Source organism: Endocarpon pusillum (genome assembly GCF_000464535.1).
Source record: "Endocarpon pusillum Z07020 unplaced genomic scaffold scaffold3350, whole genome shotgun sequence".
NCBI classification, from domain to species: domain Eukaryota; kingdom Fungi; phylum Ascomycota; class Eurotiomycetes; order Verrucariales; family Verrucariaceae; genus Endocarpon; species Endocarpon pusillum.
In genome coordinates, this window is record NW_006916312.1 from 168,248 (window position 1) to 190,151 (window position 21,904).

At 50.1% G+C, this 21,904-nt stretch overlaps 7 protein-coding genes across 7 annotated transcripts; 3 read left to right on the forward strand and 4 right to left on the reverse strand.

The window, feature by feature from the left end:
- Positions 1–245: 245 nt before the first annotated feature.
- EPUS_01706 (uncharacterized protein) lies at positions 246–1,301 on the forward strand (the record flags this gene model as incomplete). Its single annotated transcript, XM_007804311.1, has 1 exon — positions 246–1,301. One exon carries the CDS (start codon positions 246–248, stop codon positions 1,299–1,301), a length of 1,056 nt encoding a protein of 351 aa, XP_007802502.1.
- A 335-nt stretch (positions 1,302–1,636) lies between these two features.
- On the reverse strand, positions 1,637–3,908 carry EPUS_01707 (uncharacterized protein; the record flags this gene model as incomplete). The annotated part of the gene is made up of 4 exons (XM_007804312.1): positions 1,637–3,230; positions 3,280–3,473; positions 3,533–3,743; positions 3,802–3,908. The coding sequence occupies 4 exons, from the start codon at positions 3,906–3,908 to the stop codon at positions 1,637–1,639; spliced, it is 2,106 nt and encodes a 701-aa protein (XP_007802503.1).
- Positions 3,909–4,355: 447 nt separating this feature from the next.
- EPUS_01708 (uncharacterized protein) lies at positions 4,356–5,637 on the forward strand (the record flags this gene model as incomplete). Its single annotated transcript, XM_007804313.1, has 3 exons — positions 4,356–4,422; positions 4,477–5,448; positions 5,495–5,637. 3 exons carry the CDS (start codon positions 4,356–4,358, stop codon positions 5,635–5,637), a joined length of 1,182 nt encoding a protein of 393 aa, XP_007802504.1.
- Positions 5,638–11,947: 6,310 nt separating this feature from the next.
- On the reverse strand, positions 11,948–15,067 carry EPUS_01709 (Kinesin heavy chain; the record flags this gene model as incomplete). The annotated part of the gene is made up of 4 exons (XM_007804314.1): positions 11,948–12,251; positions 12,309–14,764; positions 14,832–14,926; positions 14,998–15,067. 4 exons carry the CDS (start codon positions 15,065–15,067, stop codon positions 11,948–11,950), a joined length of 2,925 nt encoding a protein of 974 aa, XP_007802505.1.
- Positions 15,068–15,760: 693 nt separating this feature from the next.
- Positions 15,761–16,381, reverse strand: EPUS_01710 (Ubiquitin-conjugating enzyme E2 2; the record flags this gene model as incomplete). The annotated part of the gene is made up of 3 exons (XM_007804315.1): positions 15,761–16,109; positions 16,168–16,232; positions 16,340–16,381. The coding sequence occupies 3 exons, from the start codon at positions 16,379–16,381 to the stop codon at positions 15,761–15,763; spliced, it is 456 nt and encodes a 151-aa protein (XP_007802506.1).
- Positions 16,382–18,858: 2,477 nt separating this feature from the next.
- Positions 18,859–19,794, reverse strand: EPUS_01711 (uncharacterized protein; the record flags this gene model as incomplete). Its single annotated transcript, XM_007804316.1, has 1 exon — positions 18,859–19,794. The coding sequence occupies one exon, from the start codon at positions 19,792–19,794 to the stop codon at positions 18,859–18,861; it is 936 nt and encodes a 311-aa protein (XP_007802507.1).
- A 455-nt stretch (positions 19,795–20,249) lies between these two features.
- EPUS_01712 (uncharacterized protein) lies at positions 20,250–21,224 on the forward strand (the record flags this gene model as incomplete). Its single annotated transcript, XM_007804317.1, has 1 exon — positions 20,250–21,224. One exon carries the CDS (start codon positions 20,250–20,252, stop codon positions 21,222–21,224), a length of 975 nt encoding a protein of 324 aa, XP_007802508.1.
- Between the last annotated feature and the right edge of the window lie 680 nt (positions 21,225–21,904).

A 21,904-nucleotide genomic window follows, 5' to 3' on the forward strand; every position in this document is an offset into this window, starting at 1 on the left:
AGCGGCCAGCTGTGCTCACTCCACTGCCTTCGTGTCAACCGCCTCTACATAAACCGTAAACTTGAAGCATTCTTCCAATATTTCCCATATTTCCCATCCAGTTCGTCTTGAGCATGCCTGCTAACCCTCTCACCGGCCTGCCCCTCAATTCGCATGCATTCCGTACCAGTACTCTCCAATAGCACGTGCATCTCCATACTGCATACCCAACCCTGAAGTAATCTACCATACCACAGTAAGCGAAAATGCCAGTCTACCTCCTCCACGGCTTTCGCTGGCCTCGAGGCGGTCTCACCGGCATCCGCGTCCACATCATTATCCACAACCTGGACGACTGCTCCGCCGAGTACATCCAGAACCCACAATCACAAGCCGAGCTCTTGAGATCATTCCGCAATGCGTACCCGGAGATCATGAAAGAGCTCGAACCATCAACATTGGGCAATGGAAAGGGCATACAGTTTCTGGAGCAGTATGACCCGGAAGATGTCATGGGAGAGGATGTGGTGAGCCAGCCGTACGCATTTGTCGCGGACAGGGTTGTGGTGATGGCTGCTGGACCTCTGGCTTCTGTCACAAGTGACAGCACTACGGCGACTCCTACCCCGACGTCTCCGTTATCGGAGCCTGCGACGCCAGCGTCAGCGAGGCGTTCGAGCAAAGGCTCTGTATCGGCAGGAATCGCGGCCGCAGCGGCAGCAAAGACCCAAGCACTCTCTCTGAACATCGAAGAAGTCGTCGCAGAAGGTCCCGGTGTTATGGCTCCGGCGTGGGAAGCTTTCGCACAGCTCCGCGACAAAATCGCGCCAGGAGAGAAGATTGGCTGGTGGGTTGTTTACAACGGAGATCCAGAACGCGCCTACGACAGTGACGAAGATGAGGATGAGGATGAAGAGGACGAGGACGAGGAAGAGGACCACGCAGAAGAAGTCGAGGAAGGCACTATCGCAGCAGAGACTGAAGATGGAATGCTCGCCCTCTCACAACCCCCACCAACTCCTCCCAAATTCCCCATAGCCGTGAGGACGAGGCCGCCACAGCCAACACCAAAACCAAGGATGTTCGAACAGCCAGATCTCAGTCACAACAACAACACTCAGCCTACCTCTCCTAAATCTCCATTACGATCACCATCCTCGAAAGGCAGCGGTAAGCGATTGCCCGGCATGACGGCTCTGCCACAGCAGCCAGGCCACCAGCCAGGCCACCAGCAGCAGCAGCAGTTGCCAGCACCAACAAAGCCGAAGATTGCCCCCAAGTCGGAGAGTCTGAAGAAGAAATTATTTGGGAAACGCAGTTGAGATCGAGGCTTGAATTTGGCTACAGGGTACGAGGGAGCCAGTGCATCATGGCGTAGCTGCACCGGGTTTTCTACGGGGATTGAGTATGTGTCATGAGAAACGGGACACTGACGACGCATAAAGAAGGGGCTTTGTGAAATTGAGGTTATGCCGGCAGAAGCTGTCATCTACCTCTTTTGCAATATTCGATCACTGATCCGAGATGCATCTAGGCCTATGCACGAGCCAAGTCTAGCATCCGCAAGCCCGACCGCGCAGGAAAATCCACGTTTGACTTTTTCCCAGAGTTTCATCGCCAACCGTTGTAGCACAGCCCTGCGCTTCAACCCCATCGGTCATCTTTCTCCGCCTATGATCCTAATCCGCCCCTCCAATTTGGGCGCGATCCCCTTCGTCCATGACGGCAAAGCGTCCTCGGTGCTCTCATCCACCATCGCCACACTTTCCGCTTTCACCCCAGCCAACCTCATCCATCTCTTCGCGTACAGCCGGGCTAGACGGAACAAGTGCTCCCCAGATTCCTCGCTGAGATAGGCTGGAATGGACGTTGGGGGTGCAGTGTTGGAAAGCAGGGGGTGTGCTGAGAACGGTGTTGACGAAAGGTTGTCTGTGTCTGCTATGTCGGAGTCGGAGTCAGCGTCGATGTCGGGATCGACTAGGCCTTGCTCGGCTTTGGGGTCAGTGGGCACTCTTTCGGTATTGCCAAAATTAGAGTTGGTCTGTGGCCGAGAAGGGAGCGGTGCCTGGTGTCTAATCGGCCCGTTACTGGTCTTCAAACTACCGTTGCGACTGTATTCCGGAGCGGTGTTTTCCAGATCTTTAGTCACTGTATTTTTGGATTTCTCAGTCGACTTTGCCTCTATGATTGTGCCATGCTCCTGCAGGCCCTTCTGCACGCCTCCCCAGTGTCTGCTGAGATGCGGGTTCTTCTTGCTCCATGTACCGACGACCTTTAATGACAGAAAATATTGTCTCAAGATGGTTGATATCAGCACTCCATTCTCTTCCGACACAATCTCTTCTGCTTTGCCACCTTCTGATTGAGCGAGCAACGACTCAAAGCCGTCTTTGCCCCGTGCCATGTAGCCGCGTGTTGCAAGGATGTATTCTCTTTCCTGATCCAGCTTCTCGCCATTAACTTTGACCCACTGCACTCTCGAGCCTGGCGAAAGCTTCGCATCGTACTCGAAGATGATGTTGGAGACTTGCGGAAACCTGCCCTCAAGCGCCGGCACCAGGCTGACCGAATTCTCCAGTGCCTCCGAGAGGGCTTTCCCAGTGACCTTGAGGACAACAACCGGGTCTTCAAACGGAAAGCAATTCATGATATCTTTCAGTCGAAGAAGGCCAGGAGAGTAGACCTGATCTCCGCGAATGGTTCCTGCAGCCATTATGGCACATTCTGTTCGATAGTAATAACGCATGAGGTCACACACAAAATTGCCCAGGTTAGATTCTCTCGTGCGTACCGTGGTGAAACGGCCGTCGAGTGGCGCCGCGGTGTAGCCGATCGGTTTCTCAAGCTTGGTTGTGAGGGAGTAGGTGAGCTTGTTTACCAACTCCACAGTAGGGGGATCTTCAGGTGTAGAGCGAATAATATCTCGACGTGTAATCGCAAAATCCCAGCCGCCCCCGTCTTTCTTCCACCCCTCAATATAGCTGAGCTGCTTGAAGTCGGTTCCGGAACGTAGGATGTAGGTTGAATTGACCCTCTGGCAGGAATAGAAATGGTCATGGCCACCAAGGATGAGATCGATAAGGCCCGGAGGGGTCTTTTCCGCCAGCTTCACGTCATTGGGTTCCCGCATATGGGTCACAGCGACGATCAATTCGCATCCTTCCTTCCGCAAGCCGGGGACAAGTTCTTGGGCTGTGGTGGAAGCCGATTTGTACACGAGATCAGGAGGGAGTGAGTTGACGGTATCGAGCCTAGGACCTGTCAATCATCATCAATCCTGAGGCGTAAGATCACAATCACCATTCTCGCTCAGCCAGACCGATAACTCCTATTTTTATGCCAGTACTTGATGTCAATATCTTTGTTTTCTCGCAATCTGCAAGAGCAACCTCCTCCCCAAGGGCAGGATCAAGGACGTTGGCAAGCAGCCACGGGAATCTGCAAAGACTTCTCAGGTGGCGAAACTGTGTGATGCCGAAATCGAGATCATGGTTCTGTCCAGCATGAGACACACTCTGGCCGGGAAAGTGCTGGGCTTGGAAGCCATACTCACTCCCACACAGGCGACATCCGTGCCGATTGCATTCAGGATAGGTACCATATGCTTTCCCTTGGTTACCGAGCTTTCGAGACTGGGGTTGAAGGCGTCGCCGGAGAAGAAGGTGATGAGGGAAGCCTGCCCCTCAAATCGAGGACTGGATCTGTATTCATTGACGACAGTCTGAAAGCGAGATATTCCACCCGCTGGCTCCGCAGATCCGGATCTGAGACACTGGTGGTCAGAGCGAGATTAGATCCAATATGGCGCAGGTATATATTTACTCGATATGGTATACGTCATTGTAATGTAGCAATCTAAGGTCTGGAGGTGTCTCTCGATCGCTCGCCAACGTGATAGACGCTGATTGAGGAGTGTTGTTCTGATGCATCGTATAATATGTTGGAAGTCCCTACCAATGCCAGCTGGAAGGAGCACATTCAAGAAGTTATGCGCGAGATGGCAGGCCTATGGAGATATAGCCAACGAGGTGTCTACGTAGGAATGGTGTTCTCTCCAAAAATTACAGTATATACGTGGTACACATACGAGGGCCAAGGCTCATAGACAGAATCGGTGGCCGTCTTGGCTCCTACATATCTGTCACAAGAAATGGGACCATCTAGGCGCAAGAGTCGGCCTGGAACAGCCCAATCATTATGACGCTTTTGATTTGGCCAAGATGGCCATGAATTTCTGCGCCAAGCTTCGGGCCCAGAAACCCCTTGAAAATGCTTGTTTCCTGTCCCTGCATTGGTGATTGCTCCGCCCCATAAAAAAGATAGGGCCAGTCACAAACTCTCCTCCACTTCATGCGCCTTTCTCAGTAGGATCGAAAATGGAACTTCCTCCAGAGCATATAAGTATCAAAAGGAGGCGGCAAGAAGAGCCTGTTGAGCTGCTATGTGAGCATCTTCAAATAATGTATTGTTTGGCAAATTCTGAGGTATAATACATAGATCTCGAGAGTGATGGTCATCAAACCAAGCGCCGATTTACAGAATATTGCTTTCAGCGTGTCAAAGCAGATATCAAACAGCCTATAGCCCCAAACGCGTTGTCAGGGGAGAATATCCGTGAAGAAGGGCGGGTAGTGAGCAATTACGTGGCCTCTGGTATACCCATTGTGCGAGCAACGTCTCCTGGCGCAGAGATTCGAGAGGAAGCTGAGAGAAGAGCCGCCCAAAAAGCACTCCGAGGCCGGTTCTTGCCTGAGGAGCATTCTTCGGCTTCGAAGAAGCCTGCACGGGATGTCATTGCAACATCCCAAACAGTCAGGGCATCGACACCGCTCCAGAGGCCTGCTGCACCCCTTCGTCACTTTCATCTTGACCATGGTCATAGAGCCTCTCGTTTAAATCAGCCTTCTGGCATTCGGAAACGGAAGACAGCCCGAAGAAACTATCTCGCAACCTTCATTGAAAGCTCCAAAACCTCGAGGCAAGGGTCAGAGCTGCTAGACACGCTTCCCCGCGAGAAACCCATCCACCGCCCTCAAGACGGTACAGTGAAGAGCCGCGTAGATGGAAAGCCTGTTGACCAAAGCCTCATATCTATGCCAACTCGCGTAAACAAGACTGGACAATCTATGCATGATCACCCAAGCAGCTGGGACTACGACTCTGACCAGCTGGCAGAAGAGCTTGCTGCTTTTGCCTTGGAGATCTCACGCGAGGAGGGGCAAGAATATCAACCCAGTATGACTAAGATGTCTCAAGGTATGGGTGTGAAGGACATCCTTGTCGATGTGGATGAAGACTTTATCTACGATACTTATATCCGCGTTCCTGTCGCAGCTGGAGGCAAAGGCGTGGCTTCTCCAAATGATGTCGGACTTCTCATCATCGATGACAAGGATCAAGAACTATGGCGGACGTTTGCTGAAAGCGACGATGACAGCGAGTGGGACGAAGACGATCCAGACTCCAATGGTGAGTAACGGTCTGGTAACCGGCGGACATTGCTAACACCGTACAGCCGAAGATAACCCAGCGAACGAATATCCTGACGAAGAGGTCGACTCGGGAGATGAGCATGGATACGGAGCATACAAAAACCGCAAGCTGGCATCGGAGGACGAGGAGTATGATTTGAACGATCCATGGAGCAGCAGCGAGTGATGATTAGAGAGTGAGCAATACATGTCATTAATTTCTGTCGAGTCATCATACACTTCACACCTCAATCCGCCGAAATGTGACACCGTCCTGGCCATGATGCAAAGAGAAAATGCACGCTGAGCAGTTGTATGCTTCCAGCCGTCGTCTCATGATCCAAGAAAAAGGTGAATCCTATCTCCCGAAATGGACAAGAAGACCGAAAGACAACAAGAACCTCCAACCAAACGCCTTGCGCCTCCTTTAGTCCTCCAACGGTATCGCAACAGCAAAAGAAATTGACGACGATTATATTATGCAGCTCTGTGCCGCGGAAGCATCCAACTATATCGATACCGGGTCTGCTCGACGAGTCCAAATCGTGCAATCCGTTCTTTGTCGTTGCTGTTCTTCAAGCTTCGTATATTTGGAATTCCGGCTGAATCTAGAATGCGGTAAAAGCGGCACTGCAAACCAGACTCTCCATCTCGATGCCTGTCATGGAAATACTCGTTGAAGGCTTGACTTACTTCCTTCCAGTCCTTCTCAAGGTCGATTCGTTGATACCAGATGAAATGGTCTTCTTCCACAGAGTATTTTGGTCTAGGCGCACGTGGCTGTGTTGACTTGGACATTGAGCCTGCCCTGCTTGAAACGGACGACGCATGGTGTTGCCGTACGGCAAGATTTGGTTGAGCCGATTGATAGGGTTGCTGATTGAATCGATATAGCAAGGTATTCGATGATGGGGTATCGGTACGGAGTTGTGGATCGGCACTTCGCGCTTCTTGGTTTTCACCCCAGCGAGCTTCCTGACTTTGCGAATATGGCAGATGCTGGTCCCTGTCAAACCCCGGCTCTTCATCCTCATTCAGCAGCCAATTTATGGACATTCGACCTGGCATTATTGTGAATGCTCGCGATGTTGGCCAACAATCTGCCTTAGAGCTGGAACACTTCCCACTACAGTGTCAGGATACAGGATACTTCAACTCGTTACGGAAGCCTCCCTGTCAGGTGCTCGCGGCCGTGAGACACTGCTGGATTGTGGCTCGAAAACAACGTGATAGGAGCCTTTGTAGCTGACAAAATGAAAGAGCTATACGAGACGTGGCCGGCAGGACATTCTGAAGGATCAAAATGCCGACAGGGATTCTCCATGCCACTCGAACATGGTCTTGCAACAATCCGTATTGAAAACCGAGAGACCCAAGATTGTTGGAGAGGAAGGAAATGTGGAGCCTTCGAAGGCACGGTCAAACTCGATTCGCCGACTTCATCTCTCCTTGACAAAGATTGGTTCTGCGCCGCAAAAGGGGACAAGGAGCAGGGCAGGTAGACCGCTACTGATTGTGGCATGCCTACCCAGCGCTGGTTCTGGGCACGAAATAATGATACCAGAGTGACTAGGCTACACCTTCAAGGCCGTTACGATCTCCGTAGGCAGCGGCGCATAAGGCCCATCTCGTGGCAAGGATCGTCTCCGTTTTCGTTCCATATTGCAGCATGCCAATTCCAGCAGCCTTGCCCCATGGAGCGAACCGGTGGAAGCTGCATGAGGGTGGCGCGCTCATCTGACACCAAAACTTTGGGGGCAGCGCTCCGTTCGGTATTCACCGGGGTCTGAAGCAGGATTTCTTCAGCTTGGTAGGCGCCCGAGCCGCGCCTTTACGATCTATTCCAGCAAGCTATTCACGTTATTTGACTCGATTATACCTGGGTGCAATGTCTGGTGTCGCCTTTGTCTGCTTCGTCCGTCTCAGTCCTCGTGTGCCGTATGTCCATTCGGTTCGCCTGGAAGACGGCATCAGTGGGGGAGGCTACCCACCCCCCTGTTAGCTCCGTTAGGTCATCGCGAACCTTGTCAATACAACCGCGCGATAAAAGGTGGAAAGGCAGGTTACTAACATTAAATCTCTCAAAAGCAACATGCTCGAAAGGATACTATGGTACGAGGCTCGAGTTTGATCCCAAGGGGACGCAGCCGCAGCACACGCCCGTCACATGAGCCGCCGCCACTACTTAAGGTTTCATCCAGCACTGCTGCCATTTTCCATCAACGCCCACTGATAGCAACTGCTCAGTTTGCTGTCACCAAGTCCCATCAGCAAGGCAAGACGCGTCCTTTGTTCATATATGTCCTCGCTGTGATGTCACTTTCCAGTCAGCGGTTTTGAGATGCTGCAGTGTCCTGCTCACGATGTGACCTGTCACAGTTATTGCCCCAAATTTGGTGCTTGTGCTAACTAGTCCTGCATGCGATTTCGGCCTTGACTCCTTCGCTCTTTATGCTAGGCTATATCGGGGAGCCCACTAGAGTACCGCCTTGTGCAAAGCTGGCCACGCTGCTGGTCGGTCACACTTGACACCCGGCCGCACGAATCACCTCCCTTCAGCCTCGTTTCTCGAAAGGCATTCTTCAGGATCGAAATCTCCCACGTTCCTCCGGTGCCCCGCTCAGCGTTGGGGGAGCCAGCTTCCAAGCGTCATCACTGGTGTGAAACGTTCAGCCTATGCGAGAAAAATGTCATGATTACAATCACATCTCTCACACGCCCCCACTTCTTGGATGGGTCAATTCAGCTGTGCCGCATAGCAGCAGCTTCGAGCGGCTGTTTAGCCCGGCAGCTCGGTCCCGTACCGTTCGTTCTCATTGAGCAGCTTTTCGCCTGCTCGAAACAATCGCCCCAAGATAGGATACTAGGGAAACTATGCCCCCATTCATTAGCGAGCGGTGGAAGCATCAGGTCGGAAGAGATCGCCGTCCTTAGAAGCTGCCTAAGATTGCTGCTCAAAATTGGAAAACATTAGCCCACTTTACGCTATCTCAAATGAAGCTAGGTTGTACTCCGTACCACTGCCTTGGAATCTTTCCCTGTCCTCCTCAATCTGTCAGCACATTTACTCCAACTACGATTTTCGGAGCGGGGTTTGTCGCTATGGTTTTATGATACTTTAGCTGGCCGTACGGTGAGACGGGTTTGTGTCAGAAGAAGATAGGTGAAAGCCTATGTGCTGCTGCGTTTGAATATGTGCAATGTGGCCCTAGCTCGAACACTGCAGTAGGTTTCACCCGCGGGCGGCAGAGATGTGGAGAAGAAACTTCAGTTCTTTCTCGACCGTTCGCTACCAGACTTTCGGGATTCCACGCAAAGGATGGCCCACCTCTGCAACACCGCCGATTTGACTTTAGGGCAGTGCCACCCCAGTTGCAGAAGCTGTGCAAGGCCAGAATCGGCCTTGTACATCATTTCCGAGTTGGTCAGATCATCACGCCCCTGAGAGCTGCTGATTGATGTAGCTAGCGCTGTGGAGGCAGAGAAGTAGATGCTGAATTTCTGACTTTCTGACTCATTGTATCACGAACCGAGATACTGCTTTTTGTCTTACCATACTCTAGACTCGTTCGGAATCTATCCGGAGGCTCGGGTCTGAGGATGCCTTGCACATGGCCGGACTAGGCGACATTGAACGTGCTTGAACAACCACCTCCGACAACGTTATACGCCGAATTCAAAGGGCGCATTCGTGCACCGACGTTTTGACCGTTTGATGCACAGAACGCAAATCCACTCATGTCGTCAGCAAGACACTTTTTCGTCGCAAGCTATTGCGCTCTTGTCCCCCCAACCTTATATTTTCAAGGGTGACTGGAATTGTCAGTGGATAATGACAATGCTAATGTTGACTGGCCTCGTAGGGGTCTCTCGATTCCAGATTCACTTTACATGCCGTCGCGGTACACGGCCTCGAAGGCATTGTGACGACTGTTCCCGGCCTCAGAAACCCCTGTCCTAACCTAGCTCTTTGACCACACTCACCTTAGTTGGCTTTCAACGGTATTCCGAAGAAGGGTGCGGCAGGCGGTACCGCGGCCATCACAGCATCAATGAGCTAGCTACTCGATGTCTGCTTCATGCAATGGCCGTGAACTAATGCAGTCGTGTGTGGTATGGGGTGGCGCTATACGACTGGTTTTTTGGCTGCCTGGCAAGATGTGCAAGCTTCGACTGGTTAGACATGCAAGGCAGCCAAACAACGTGTCAGCTTCGTCAGACGAATGTCTTGATTCGATCTCAGTTGCACGCTTGCATCGGCCACGGCGGCGTCGAGTGGTTACAGAGCACCCCTGTCGCCTCGGTGAGCGTCTCCAAAGGCAGCCCCCGAAGGCTAGGTGAATTGAGCAATTGGTAGCAGAGAGCCATCGGTCTACACCGCCTTGCGCGCTTCCTGTTTGTATGCCTCATCTATAGGACCAACCCTTAGTCTCAGTTGGAGTCACTAGATGCGTCCAGTCATTGTTATTCCAACGTCCCCCAAACCCATATCGAAGCCCCCACTCTGCCAGAAAGATTGCTGTACAGTTACGAAGGCCCCAATCTTGTTGGCTTCACGATCAATCACAGCATAATGCCTACCTGAGAGGAGCTTATTCGCACTTCTCTCCTCCCTCAAACCAGCTCCGAAATCCACACAGCAGCTGTCATTGTTGCTTCAGTTAGTCCTTCCTCATTTTCCTAACCTTGCTTGGAAAGCATTGTCAGCATTTTATCTCTCTCGACTCGTTGGATATTTTTGTTTTCGCGGTGCATTGGCCTCTTCGAACCACCTGCAAGTTCTGCATGCTGTCCCTTTCCATCAATCTCATGAAGCAAGCACGGTCAGGATCAGCTCACACCCCTTCAGCTGATGCTACTGCAAAACAGCCATCCATCCGTGCCGCCCGAAAACACGGCATTCTCACTCACCGTTTGAGAGTCCTAGCTAATCCCTGACTGATGATCTATCGGCGCAGGCTCCGTATAGGCCGGCAGTCAACGAGCGACAGGAACAGGCCTCAAAATAACTGTGCGGTCAGTGCACAAAAGGTTCGGAAAGCACTCGACGCTCTATTCACATCACTTTTCATGGTGGAACAAGTAGTGGGCGACAACGAAATCAAGATCCAAACAAGCTGCGGAACGAGCTATGTACAATTTTGTATAAAGCTCAAGTGCAACGTATCGAAACACCCTGTTGTGAGACCTGGCGTATCCGTTGTACCGGAGCTCCAAAATGAACGTCCTCACCACTCCAACATGCCCTCTTTCTTAACCAATGAAATCGTCTTGCCAGAAGCCGAAAAGCCTATATTGTCTTGCTCACAGCGCAAACCGCAAGCGCTTATGTTGTGGGGAGAATATAATCTTCGCATCAAATGCCTTCACAGGCAGGGCGCTATATATTAACTTACTAACTACTTGGAAGATTTTGTTCACCCCGTGCGCCGCCGCTACAATCTTCGTCTCCCTGTCAAACAAGCTCCGCAGTTCTCATCCGTAGTACTTCCCAGAAAGCGTACGGTGTTGGCATGCGCTCTCGTCACGTCGCCATGAGCTATTATTGGTAGCTTTTTCTTTTTACCGTGGACTTCGCCAACGGATCCTCGGACATTTAGACGCCACGAGCTGCTGACTGCCACACCTAAGTTACTGCCGAATGTTTCAAAGAACCCAGCCGCAAATCGATGAACAGCTTTCTGCTCGGGCCTGCTGCGGGCACTGGTGTTGTGATCAAGGGGTTCTATTTTGTCGGCGAAGGCTCAGAGGAACCGCTGCTGCCCGTAACGTTCTCGCAGCTCACCTAATCATCACAGACTTATGTAGGCGGTAAACTATTGAATACTTTAAGCGGCATTCCAATCTTTCCCTTTGAGTGAGGTGTGCTGTACATGTACAATCCTACTACCATAACCCTTTCTCCCTAAAACCATTCACTATGAACACCCAGCTAGCTCGGTTTCTTTCTTGCTTGCTCCAAGGAGCACCAGCATTTTTTGCCTACAGCGACAAACGGCCTCTGCTAAGTACCGCAATCCTACATACACAACAAAGCGGTTCAACCTGACTTGGTAGTACTCCTGTAGATGAAGTTGAATGGTCATAATGATAGTGAACGCTGTACTCCGTATAGTAGTAGTAGTATTCAGGAAACCCATCTTGCTTCTAGCAGGCAGGGACGTATGTGGTTTTCGTTCTTTCTTTCTTGCTTGCTCATCCGAATCTAGCCCCACAGCCCCTTTGGGAGGGTTATCATGCGCCGAATTTCATTTCATTCATGCCCGTCCCCGCTCCCTCCCACCCGGATCCAGCCATGTGCCCATCAAGTCTTTCTGTGAAGATCTTCAGGTCTCCTCCTCCCATCTTCATTCCTCATACCTCCCGCGCGCAAGGTTTCTGCCATCCTGTCGCGTCTAGATATGCATTCCATATGTTGAGATCTTGATGAACTCCATCTCCATGTCGGAGGGGTAGTCAGTCACCTGGTTTTATTCCCAAGAGACGCGCTCTGTCATTCACCGATTTGGGAAAAACCAACTAGTACGCTTTCCTCCACCACCGCTGGGATGGGGATCATCCTGCTTCTGCACACTGGAGAAAAATGGTATGGGCGGTGCACCGTTCATCAGGGGGGCAGGAACACCACCACCCTCCGTCCCACCACCACCACCTCCACCTCCACGTAACGGCTTCGCTATCCGCGACGTTGTACCACCGAGAAACGAAGCGGCCATCCCACCTTGACTGGTGGGGAGATTCCGTGCCGAGATTTTGGCGGCTTCGAGCCGCTCCTTGACGGCTTGAAGCTGAGCTTCAAATCTGTTCGATTGGTTAGTACATGGGCCGATACAGAAGCTATACTGGAAGACTGCATACCGGTGATTTGCTGCGGTAAGTTTCTCTTGGCTGTCACCCAGCAGCGCTTCTAACGAAGCGATCCTCTCGTTGCGAGCAATCAATTTCCGCTCCGCGATCGCCACTTCCTTCTTCAGATTCCCATTCTGCTCCACCAGTTGTCGCTGCACGATCGTCAGCTGCTCAAGATTCCTCTCCAGGAATGCCATCTTCTTCTGCTGCTGCCGGTTGTTGGAGCTACGCAGGACATTATTGTATTCTTGTCGTGTCTCATCAAGAGAGATCTCCAGCTCGACAACCCGCTCGCATCTGTTCTGAAGGTCCCGCATCAGGGACTTTTTCATGAGATCGAATTCTGATATTTGCTGGGCGACAGATTTCGTAGGTGTGCCATTCGCCGCTAATCCGTTGGATTGATACGGAGGAGGTGGCGACTGTTGATGTTGTTGCCGGTTTGAAGCTGACTGGCGAAGGCGGTCAATCTCTTGAGTTTTGTGCATAAGTTCGTCGCGCAAGTCAGCGACGAGGTGGGCCTGCGTCTCCATGCGCTCTGAATATGAGTCTGAAAGACGACTTTTGATTTCTTCGATGTCAGAAGGCTGAAGATTCCTTTCTAATACTTCTTCGTAGGCACGTTCGATATTCGAGAGTTTCTGTTCAAGCTCAATTCGCTCGTTGTCTTGAAGTTCGTCAACCTCGCTGCGGTTGGTCATGTGGAGTTCCGCCTGCCGAATGAAGCCCTGTGATTCAACTAGTTGTGCTTTGATGTGTTGGAGCTCATCTGGTGAGATCACTTCTCCTAGTGCGCTTGTCTTAAGCAGCGAGTCTACCTGTTGTAGGAGGCCCTGCATCTTGCGCTCGTTTTCGGAGAATACTTGCGATCCGAGATCAAGTCCAGCCATCATCCTCGCCATTCTCTCTTGCTTTCTACGCTCCTTTTCATCGAGTACAGCTGATGTTTCTTTTGCACTCATCCTAACATTAAGGAGTTGTTGCTTGACCGACTTCAGCTCTTCCTCAAGTTCTGAGTTTACCACCTTCAGACCATCCATTGTGATGTGATCCTCTTTACTCTGAAAGGACACTTTCTCCAGATCTATCCGCGCCCTGTTTAGCAGTTCAACCATCGAGTTATTATCCTTCGTAGTGCGAGACATGGTCGTTCTAAGGTTGGCGAGTTCCTCCTTAGCCTCAGCAAGGCTCTTTTCTGCATTGGCTGCTTGAGTCTCTTTCTCGGCGATTTGATCATGAAGTTCGTTCTCCCTTCGGAGGAACTCATCTCTTTCGTCCCTCTCGGTGATAAGGCTCGGAGTGCTCGATCGATCTCCTATTCTGGAGCTAGGCCGACTGGGTGTTTCCGATCTTATGGCGTCCATGCGCGGACCTGAAGGAGTTGCTATCGCTGGAAATTTCGGATCCCTGGCAGCACTCTCCGCACCCATAGGTTGTACCCACTGCTCGCTCGGCACCGTTTCTCCTTTCCGCCAGAGCCGAAGCTCGCTGTCAAGCAGGGCCATGTATTTCTCGAAGCTCAACACCTGGTTCTGCGCACTCTTCAATTGCCTCTTCAATTCGGCTGGACTCAGCTCCGCATTGATCTTGGCCTTGTTCTTGATCGCCTTCGCCCTCATGCCAAATCGAAGCGTGCTGATTGTTTCGGCATCATTATAACTGCTGGGCGAGCAATTGATTATCAGTGTCGTGCGTGAGTTACCGCCAAGCGACTCTTGTAGGATTCTCGTAAGCTTCGAGTCACGATAAGGTATGTGCGAAGATTTGCCATCTGTCAGGGAATTTATAACCATTCCTAGAGCACTCAAACTCTTGTTGATCTTCTTCGCCTCCTCCAAAGTCTGTCCGCTGGCGCCAGTCTTGCCCACCTTCTCCGAGCCGGCCAGATCTACCAAGTATAAGACCCCACTTTTCTGGGTCCCCGTTGTTGTGTCCTTCTGAGATATTGTTATGACGAAGACCGAGTGTGATCGCGACGATTCTTGATTCATGTTTGTTGCTGCGGTCACTCTCGACCTTTGGCCGATTTGCAAATACGCATACACTTCATCTGCTGAATTTGCATATGCCTCTGTAAGATCTTTGACATAAACTCCATGTATCTTGTCTTCATGTATAGCTAGATTGTCCTTTGCCGGGTTCAAGAGATCCCTTATACGCTCCATGTAGACTTCCATATATCCGACTTTGACGGTAAACTCCATGTGCTGTGGGGCGGTTTGAAATGCAGCGAAAAGCTGCTCCACGATCCTTGGTATGATGCCCTTATTTTGTGTATCCTCCATATCACCCATCATGGTGTACGACTTCCCAGCCCCGGTCTGACCGTAAGCGAAAACGGTTCCATTGTAGCCTGCCAAAACGTCGCTGACTGTGGAACGGATCGAGAATTCGAAGATATCGGCTTGTCGCGATTTCATGTCAAAGACACGATCAAACGTGAAGGGAGCATTGACCTCGCTTGACTAGGCAATGTCAGTTTGCCATTCTAATGCTGATTTTGACCATTGTAATCTGCGGAGAACATCGCACCTGGATAGAACATGTGTCCTCGCCTTGGAATTCCACAATCGGTTGTCCACCGTTCGCGAGCTCGGTTTTATTCTGCGGTCGAAATCGAGCCACCACTAGTTTATCGTCAGCTAGAAGACGCAGGGTAGAACTGCCTGAACTTGCCCTTGATGGTATTGTAGCTCACACTGGACGAAGAGCTCCTGCGGAGTGATTAACTGCACGTCCGTGTACAGAAGGAGGAAGACTAACGCCATGTTTGCAACTCAATCTATTGTGAGAAATTGACGTTTCAAAAAAAGCTGCTTGGTACAATCTTCAAGGTATCGTTGAAATGTCCTCGACCACCTTCTCTTGATAAAAGGGGGGTTGCAAAGGGATCTCCGGATTAGGCATAGAGTGTGGCATTGCATAGAAGACACAGATCATGAGTTGAAAAGAGGTAATTCAATGCTTGGAATTTGTGATTCATGTTGGTGTGTGATTGACCCTTGAGAGTCCAGCTGCTGTGATTGTTGACAGTGCAACATCACCACGACCCTGAACACGCGAGGCGGAACCCTACCGCGGTCTAAATTGCCTGCATGGTCCCACTGCAATGGAACAATTTCATGCACTACTGCGGGATACAAAATCTACTGTTCCAAGGAGCATACGGAGTAATGGATTTCCAATTACTTTCATACAGCTCAAGCCTACATGTCTAAATTTCTGAAGCCGCGAGGGCTGCGGATACATGTAGCTATTATGATCGTGTTTACTAGACGCCTCCACGAAACAGAACTCCTAGCCTCATACTCTTCATCCCTGCATGACCAACGACAGCAGCAGGACATACGGACAAAACATAGGCAGCGAACAACGCCAGGCTCATGCTATTCCTGAATAGAGAAACTCCATGCCCTCCATCTGACGAGCAGCCGTGTAACGTAACATGTCGTGTAAGCTCATCAATCTTCCCAGCTTTTCTCAACTGTCTCCCGCACCCTTTTCTTGTATTCTCGGCTATTGTCTTTGTACAGATTAGAGGCCTCTACATTGGCAGGTGAGGAAGTATTTGGATCGTTTAGTAGGCTTTGGATGCTGGTGAGGATGGCAGCGACATCATAGGTAGGACTCCATCGGTTTTGTAGGATATCCAAGCATAGCTCTCCAGTACCGTAAACATTTGGATGAAACATCGTGCTAACGAACTTGACTCCGGGTGGTTTGTTTGGATATTGCTCTTCAAACTGCATGACAAGACGGAATGTGCCATCTTCAAATGGTGTGTCTGCGGGGCCAATTATCACAGCATTCCTTCTTGTCGTTAGCTTCTATACGCGTGCTGAATGTTGCAAAGATTCTTCAGACGCACCATGTCATAACGTTGTCTGCAATTGGGGAGGCAGAGACACCAGCTGGAGGATCTGTTTGCATGCGCTATTTGAGAGGCTTAGCAAGTTGTAGACTAGCAAAATCTCCAGCAAGATAGACGATCTGCCTTCCAGGAATGACAATCATAACTCTGGGGTGAAAGACTTTCGTACCTTGAAATCACGCATCAATCGGCGCCGAGCGGTAGTAGACATCGTGAGGCAGTGATGTATTATCTGGTTGTGTGAAGCTGGTCAAACTATTTCTTTCGGATGAAGGTTTTGGGTAAGGTAGAAGCTTCAGTGTAATCAATGCAAGTATGGCAAGAGAAGTGTTTAAGGGTGAGATCGGTCTGTTGTTGGAGTTGATGTATCATCAATCCATCCGCTGTTGCCAAGACAGTCTATGCTCTGCTGTTACAAGTATCACTCTGGGCCAGAAAATTTCGCTGTAAGAGGCCTACAGTGGCACGACAACACCTGTCTACGCTTCAATACTCGAGTTTAATAACAAGATTGAATATTGTATCGGCATGGCTAGGCCATAACGTGTGCAGATGCATAACGGATGTAGAACCTTGAGTGTTCTGAAACTGACTCCAGGTGCTGCAAACCGTGGTACTACCTTGGATGTCCGTCTCTCAAGCGGGCTTCCCATTCCTTGAGCGTTGCTCAGCACTGGCCTTGACCGCCTGCTTCGATTTAACCTTGTGAGCATCCCCAATGCTGTATCCTTGTTGGCTGGTCCAATGCGGATCCATTTCGAACCGCGTATGCTGGAGGAGTATGTAGGTGGTAGTGGCACCAATCGAGCAGTCAAAAGCTTGCGCACATCAGAAAGCAGCAGTCGTCTATCTTCTTCGACGTAAAACCCTGCCCATCATCCAAAGGGCTATTAAAAATGTGCAGGGTTTCGCATTGATGAGCTGAGGAAATGTCTCCCTATCTGTTCACAAGCACAATGTTAGCATTGAAATTATGACGTAGTACGAAACTTTATATCAGCGTAACCGGACCAATCCAGATATAGGCCAAATACCAGCAGACTGTGATACCTTTCCCCAACATGTTGGATATGGGCTGAAGGAAGTGTAACATGAGATGTTGTGCTAGTATGAGCTTGTATTGGATGACTCAAGCACCATACTGCAAATTTCAATGTCCGATAGTATATGTCGATGACGTTCAAAAGTCCCTCGTTGCTGTTAAGATCGAGTGCTGGACTTTCATAATGTAAGGACACTAATGTCAATCCCTTTTTCATGCCAGCAAGTTGCTAAACCGCTAATAAACCAGTCATACCTGATGTCTCGCAATGCTTGCAGGGTCAGTACATGCATTTGTGAAACTTGTTTCTTTTGCTGCTCGGGTCAAAGACGTGAAGAGCCTGACTGCTACGTGTCAGTGGACCAGAGACAGCATGCAAACTGAGAACCTGATGACTGGTCCCATCTTGAGGATGACAGATATTTCATGAAGCTCGATATGCGCAAGGCCAGCCACGTTGCTGGCCCTCAGCAGGTTATCATTATATACATCATTCAGATCGTTTAGTGCAAATTCTTGTTCATTCGCTAGTTGATATGGACGTTCGATTCATTTAGCCCAGTCCGTGCAGGCCTGAGATGTTTCAGACTCGGTATCATTCTTCCAACAGACATGGACAGCGGATGTAGCATGTCATCGACTTTCGCTGTAGGCTCGATGCTATCCAGCCTGTGGCCTTTTGCCACGAAAGTCGTGCTGGTGTTGCACCAATTGAAGTGCTCTATAACTCTGGTCCCGTTCACACCAAGGTTGGAGTAAGTGTTTATGCGGGGAGAGCAATCGTCCTACCACTGTACCACCTAGGAGGAAAAGCATGACCACAATTAAAATCGGTAGATTGGGGTTATTATTTTTCATGTTGATTCTTGTGTGAATGCTGGCACATTTTGCGTATGTGAAAGCTTGAAAGCGTAGATACTATTTCTAGTATCTAGCCTCTTCAAGCCTACGCTAAAGCTCATGTGGATCCTTTTCTTGCAAAATATCCTCATTCCTTGAACCCTCTTTTACATGCATTTCTGGCGTATTGCTCTGGACATCTTGAGATGAAAAGTGATTGAGCTGAGGAATATGGTCATCATTCAAATGAAACGTGGATGTGAATCTTAGGACATGCTTCGCGCTCATTTGCGGATAAGACTACCCCTGCATTATGATTCCAGAGCAGCCACATGGCAATGTTCTTGAAGTGTCGAGGACTACCATCACCGTGATTGATTGGGTGCAAGTCAAGATTTTCGTGGCCTGCTGTATACTAATAAAACTAAGTCCAATAAGAAAATTGTTCACCTCGTCCACAGTCATTTGTAAGATTTCTCCTGGTAAGAGAGGCATAGAAGTCATGTTCAAGATGAATCTTGGTTATGAATTTTAATAGATTAACTGGTGATAGGAGATGAGGCTAAAAAGAGGTCAGATTCGGCTTGGGATTGGTCGATGTCAATGAGAGACAGAAGCTAATAATGTAAGATCGTTTGGCAAGTGAAGAGAAGTTGTCATCGCAGGAATATCACGTGATCAATGTGATTGTGATGGATTGGTATTGCTAGGATGAAAATAGCCATTTTTCTGTATAGATTTAGATAGTGAAGAATACCACTAGGAAGGTTTGACTTGTCCGGTGCTGTACGAACAGTTAGAAAAATTCATATGTTCCTTCCTCCAGTAACCGATATGGTCTGCCCATTGACATAGGAGAAGAGCGGAGAAGCCACAGCAAGGATTGATCTTGCGGCTTCTGTAGCAGTTCCTGGTCTCCCCAGAGGAATATCCTTGTATGCACTCTCCCCAGCATCACCAGCTTTCCTTGCTTTGATTTGTTGTCCGGGTATTCCCAGAGCGACCTTTTCTCCATCTGGAGTTGTTATATATGCGCCCTCTTCTTTTGCAGCTGTCAACCTCGTGAGGATGTATCCAAAAGCTACCGTGTTCGCCCGGACGCCGAATTGTGGACCCCATTCTTTGGCGATTGTCTTGGTCAATCCCGTCACACCTGCTTTCGCTAGGGCGTAATTGGCCTGTCCTGCATTTCCATGCAATCCAGAAGTGCTTGAGATATTGATGATGCATCTTGGCTGTCCATCCTTTACCCGGAAATATGGGGCTGCGGTTCGGACGAGCCGAAAGGGTGCAGTGTTGTGGACTGCAAGTATGGTATCCCATTGCTTGTCTGTCATCTTATGGATGACGCCATCCCATGTGTAGCCAGCGTTGTTGATAATGATATTGATCTTACCATTGCCGAACTCTGCGGTAGCTTTCACCAGCCTAGGAAAGTACTCGGGATCGAGGATGTCGCCTGGAACAGAAATCGCTCGATCGGGTTGAGAGGCATTTATGGCGGATGCCACTTGCTCAGCCTTTTCTGAACACAGTGAGGTGAACATCTGGCAAGAGTGAAAGTACTGACGAGCATCAATGTCTGCAACAACCACCTTCGCTCCCTCGTTTGCAAATAGACGAGCACACTCCGCTCCTATACCTTGCCCAGAGCCAGTAATGATAGCTACCTGCCCAGTCAATAGGCCTTGAGGAAAGTTGAGATGAGAAGCAAGCTGCTCCAACCGATCTTGAGGCGACATAATGTCAAGCGCTGTCGCCAGCCCCTCTCACATTAAAACCAGTCAACCGCAGACGAAAATGGTTGTCTGTGAATGCAGGCAAGGGATTCTGTTTTTACCGAGGTTCATGATTTATGGAGGCTGACACCGACCATCTGTCATTCAATTGGCCAAGCTGTATTTTATTGTCAAGTCCTGGTCTTGTGTTTTCTGAAGTTGGGCTGCTATGTACACGAGCAACGGAACATACCTAATTCATCTCCTTATCCACCAGCCTCATGCTGCTTTCGTTGGTAGTTCTCGCTGTAGGTGCAGCTTCCGCACTGGCTACACACACATCGAATTGGGCTGTTCTGGTGAGCACTTCGCGATTCTGGTTCAACTACCGTCATCTTAGCAATACTTTGTCGTTGTATCGCACCGTTAAGAGGTTGGGAATCCCAGACAGCCAGATACTTCTTTTACTCCCTGATGACATGGCTTGCAATCCACGAAACGCGTTTCCCGGAACAGTCTACTCCAACGCCGACCGTCGCATGGACCTCTACGGAGAGAATGTGGAGGTTGATTACCGAGGCTACGAAGTCACAGTGGAGAACTTCATCCGGCTGCTGACCGATCGGTGGGATGAAGGCGTGCCTGCTGGAAAACGTTTAGGAACGGACGAAGGGAGCAATATTCTGATTTACATGACCGGTCATGGGGGAAGTGAGTTCCTGAAATTTCAAGACAGCGAAGAGATAAGCAGCTGGGATCTGGCAGATGCATTCTCTCAGATGAGGGAGAAGAAAAGATACAACGAGATGCTCTTTATGATCGATACTTGTCAGGCCAACACTCTCTACCGCCAATTCTATGCTTCAGGCATGATCGCTACCGGCTCGAGCGAGGAAGATGAGAGCTCTTACTCTCATCATGCCGACAACGATGTGGGTGTCGCCGTCATCGATAGGTGGACATACTATGTGCTTGATTTCTTGGAAACACAAGTCACTGGCCCCACAAGTGAAAAGACCTTGGGTGACCTCTTCGATTCCTACGATATCCGCAAGATCCACTCTAACCCGGGAGTAAGGTGGGATCTCTTTCCTGGGGGCGAGGCGGCAGGACGATCGAGGCGGGTCGTTGACTTTTTTGGGAATGTACAGAGTGTGGAAGTTCAGGGCAACAGGACTGAGACTGAGCTGTGGAGGGAAGATATTGCGGGACTACGTGGACTGATCGCAGAGTACGAGAAGAGAGCGGAGCACCAGGAAATGAATCAAACAAAGATGTATACAGCAACCGCTGCTGTAGGGGCAAAGATATCGACATGTGATAACAGCCAAACCAGCCGAGTCAAAGCAATGAACATTCAGGATGAAATCGACTGGAAAAGACAAGTAGGTGGGATCACTGTGATTGGGGGTCTCGCAGCTATCTGGTTCCTTGGACCTATGTTTCTGTCCTGATCCTGATACCGCTTTGCCTGCGGGTTGTGGGCGTGATCCGGATTCCTTGATCGGTGGTCACAGAAGACTCTCTAGCATATGCAACACAGTCCATCGAGGAGCTCGAAGGGGTTTCAGGGGAACTACACAAGTGCAGTCACAAGGCAATACCAGCGGGAGACAAAGAGATACAAATTCCTGGTTGACCCAGCCGCAGCAGCACCCGTCGATGGCAGGCCTCGATCTGATGCTGTCTCGAGTCGCTTGTGTTGGCCGATCGACCTAAATCCCTGGTGACGGCTGCACACAGCAGAAAGATGTCAAATGGCCAAATATAGGACATGATTATTGTTTGTGAGTGAAGAGAAAGGGTGGCCTGTGAGCCTGTCCGGGGCACAGTGGATGGTGTGAAACCAGTACGTGATGGGCCCACGCGAAGGAAATTGCCGACATACGTGCAGGTCCCGCCAGTGGTTGATGGTAGTTGACAGCGGCGTGTAGTCTGCCTCACACAAGATCCAGCCACCGGATGCTAGTCTCCGCCGAACCTATGTAGTAAGATAGATGGCTACAAATGTTCGCTTATGTGAACCATGTCATCGTATGACCTCACCGATGTCTTGACATAAGCTTCATTCTGCAAAGTCCAACTCTCAGACATGGTGCTGGCTGAGTGGGTTTGAGATCTGCTTCATGGAAGT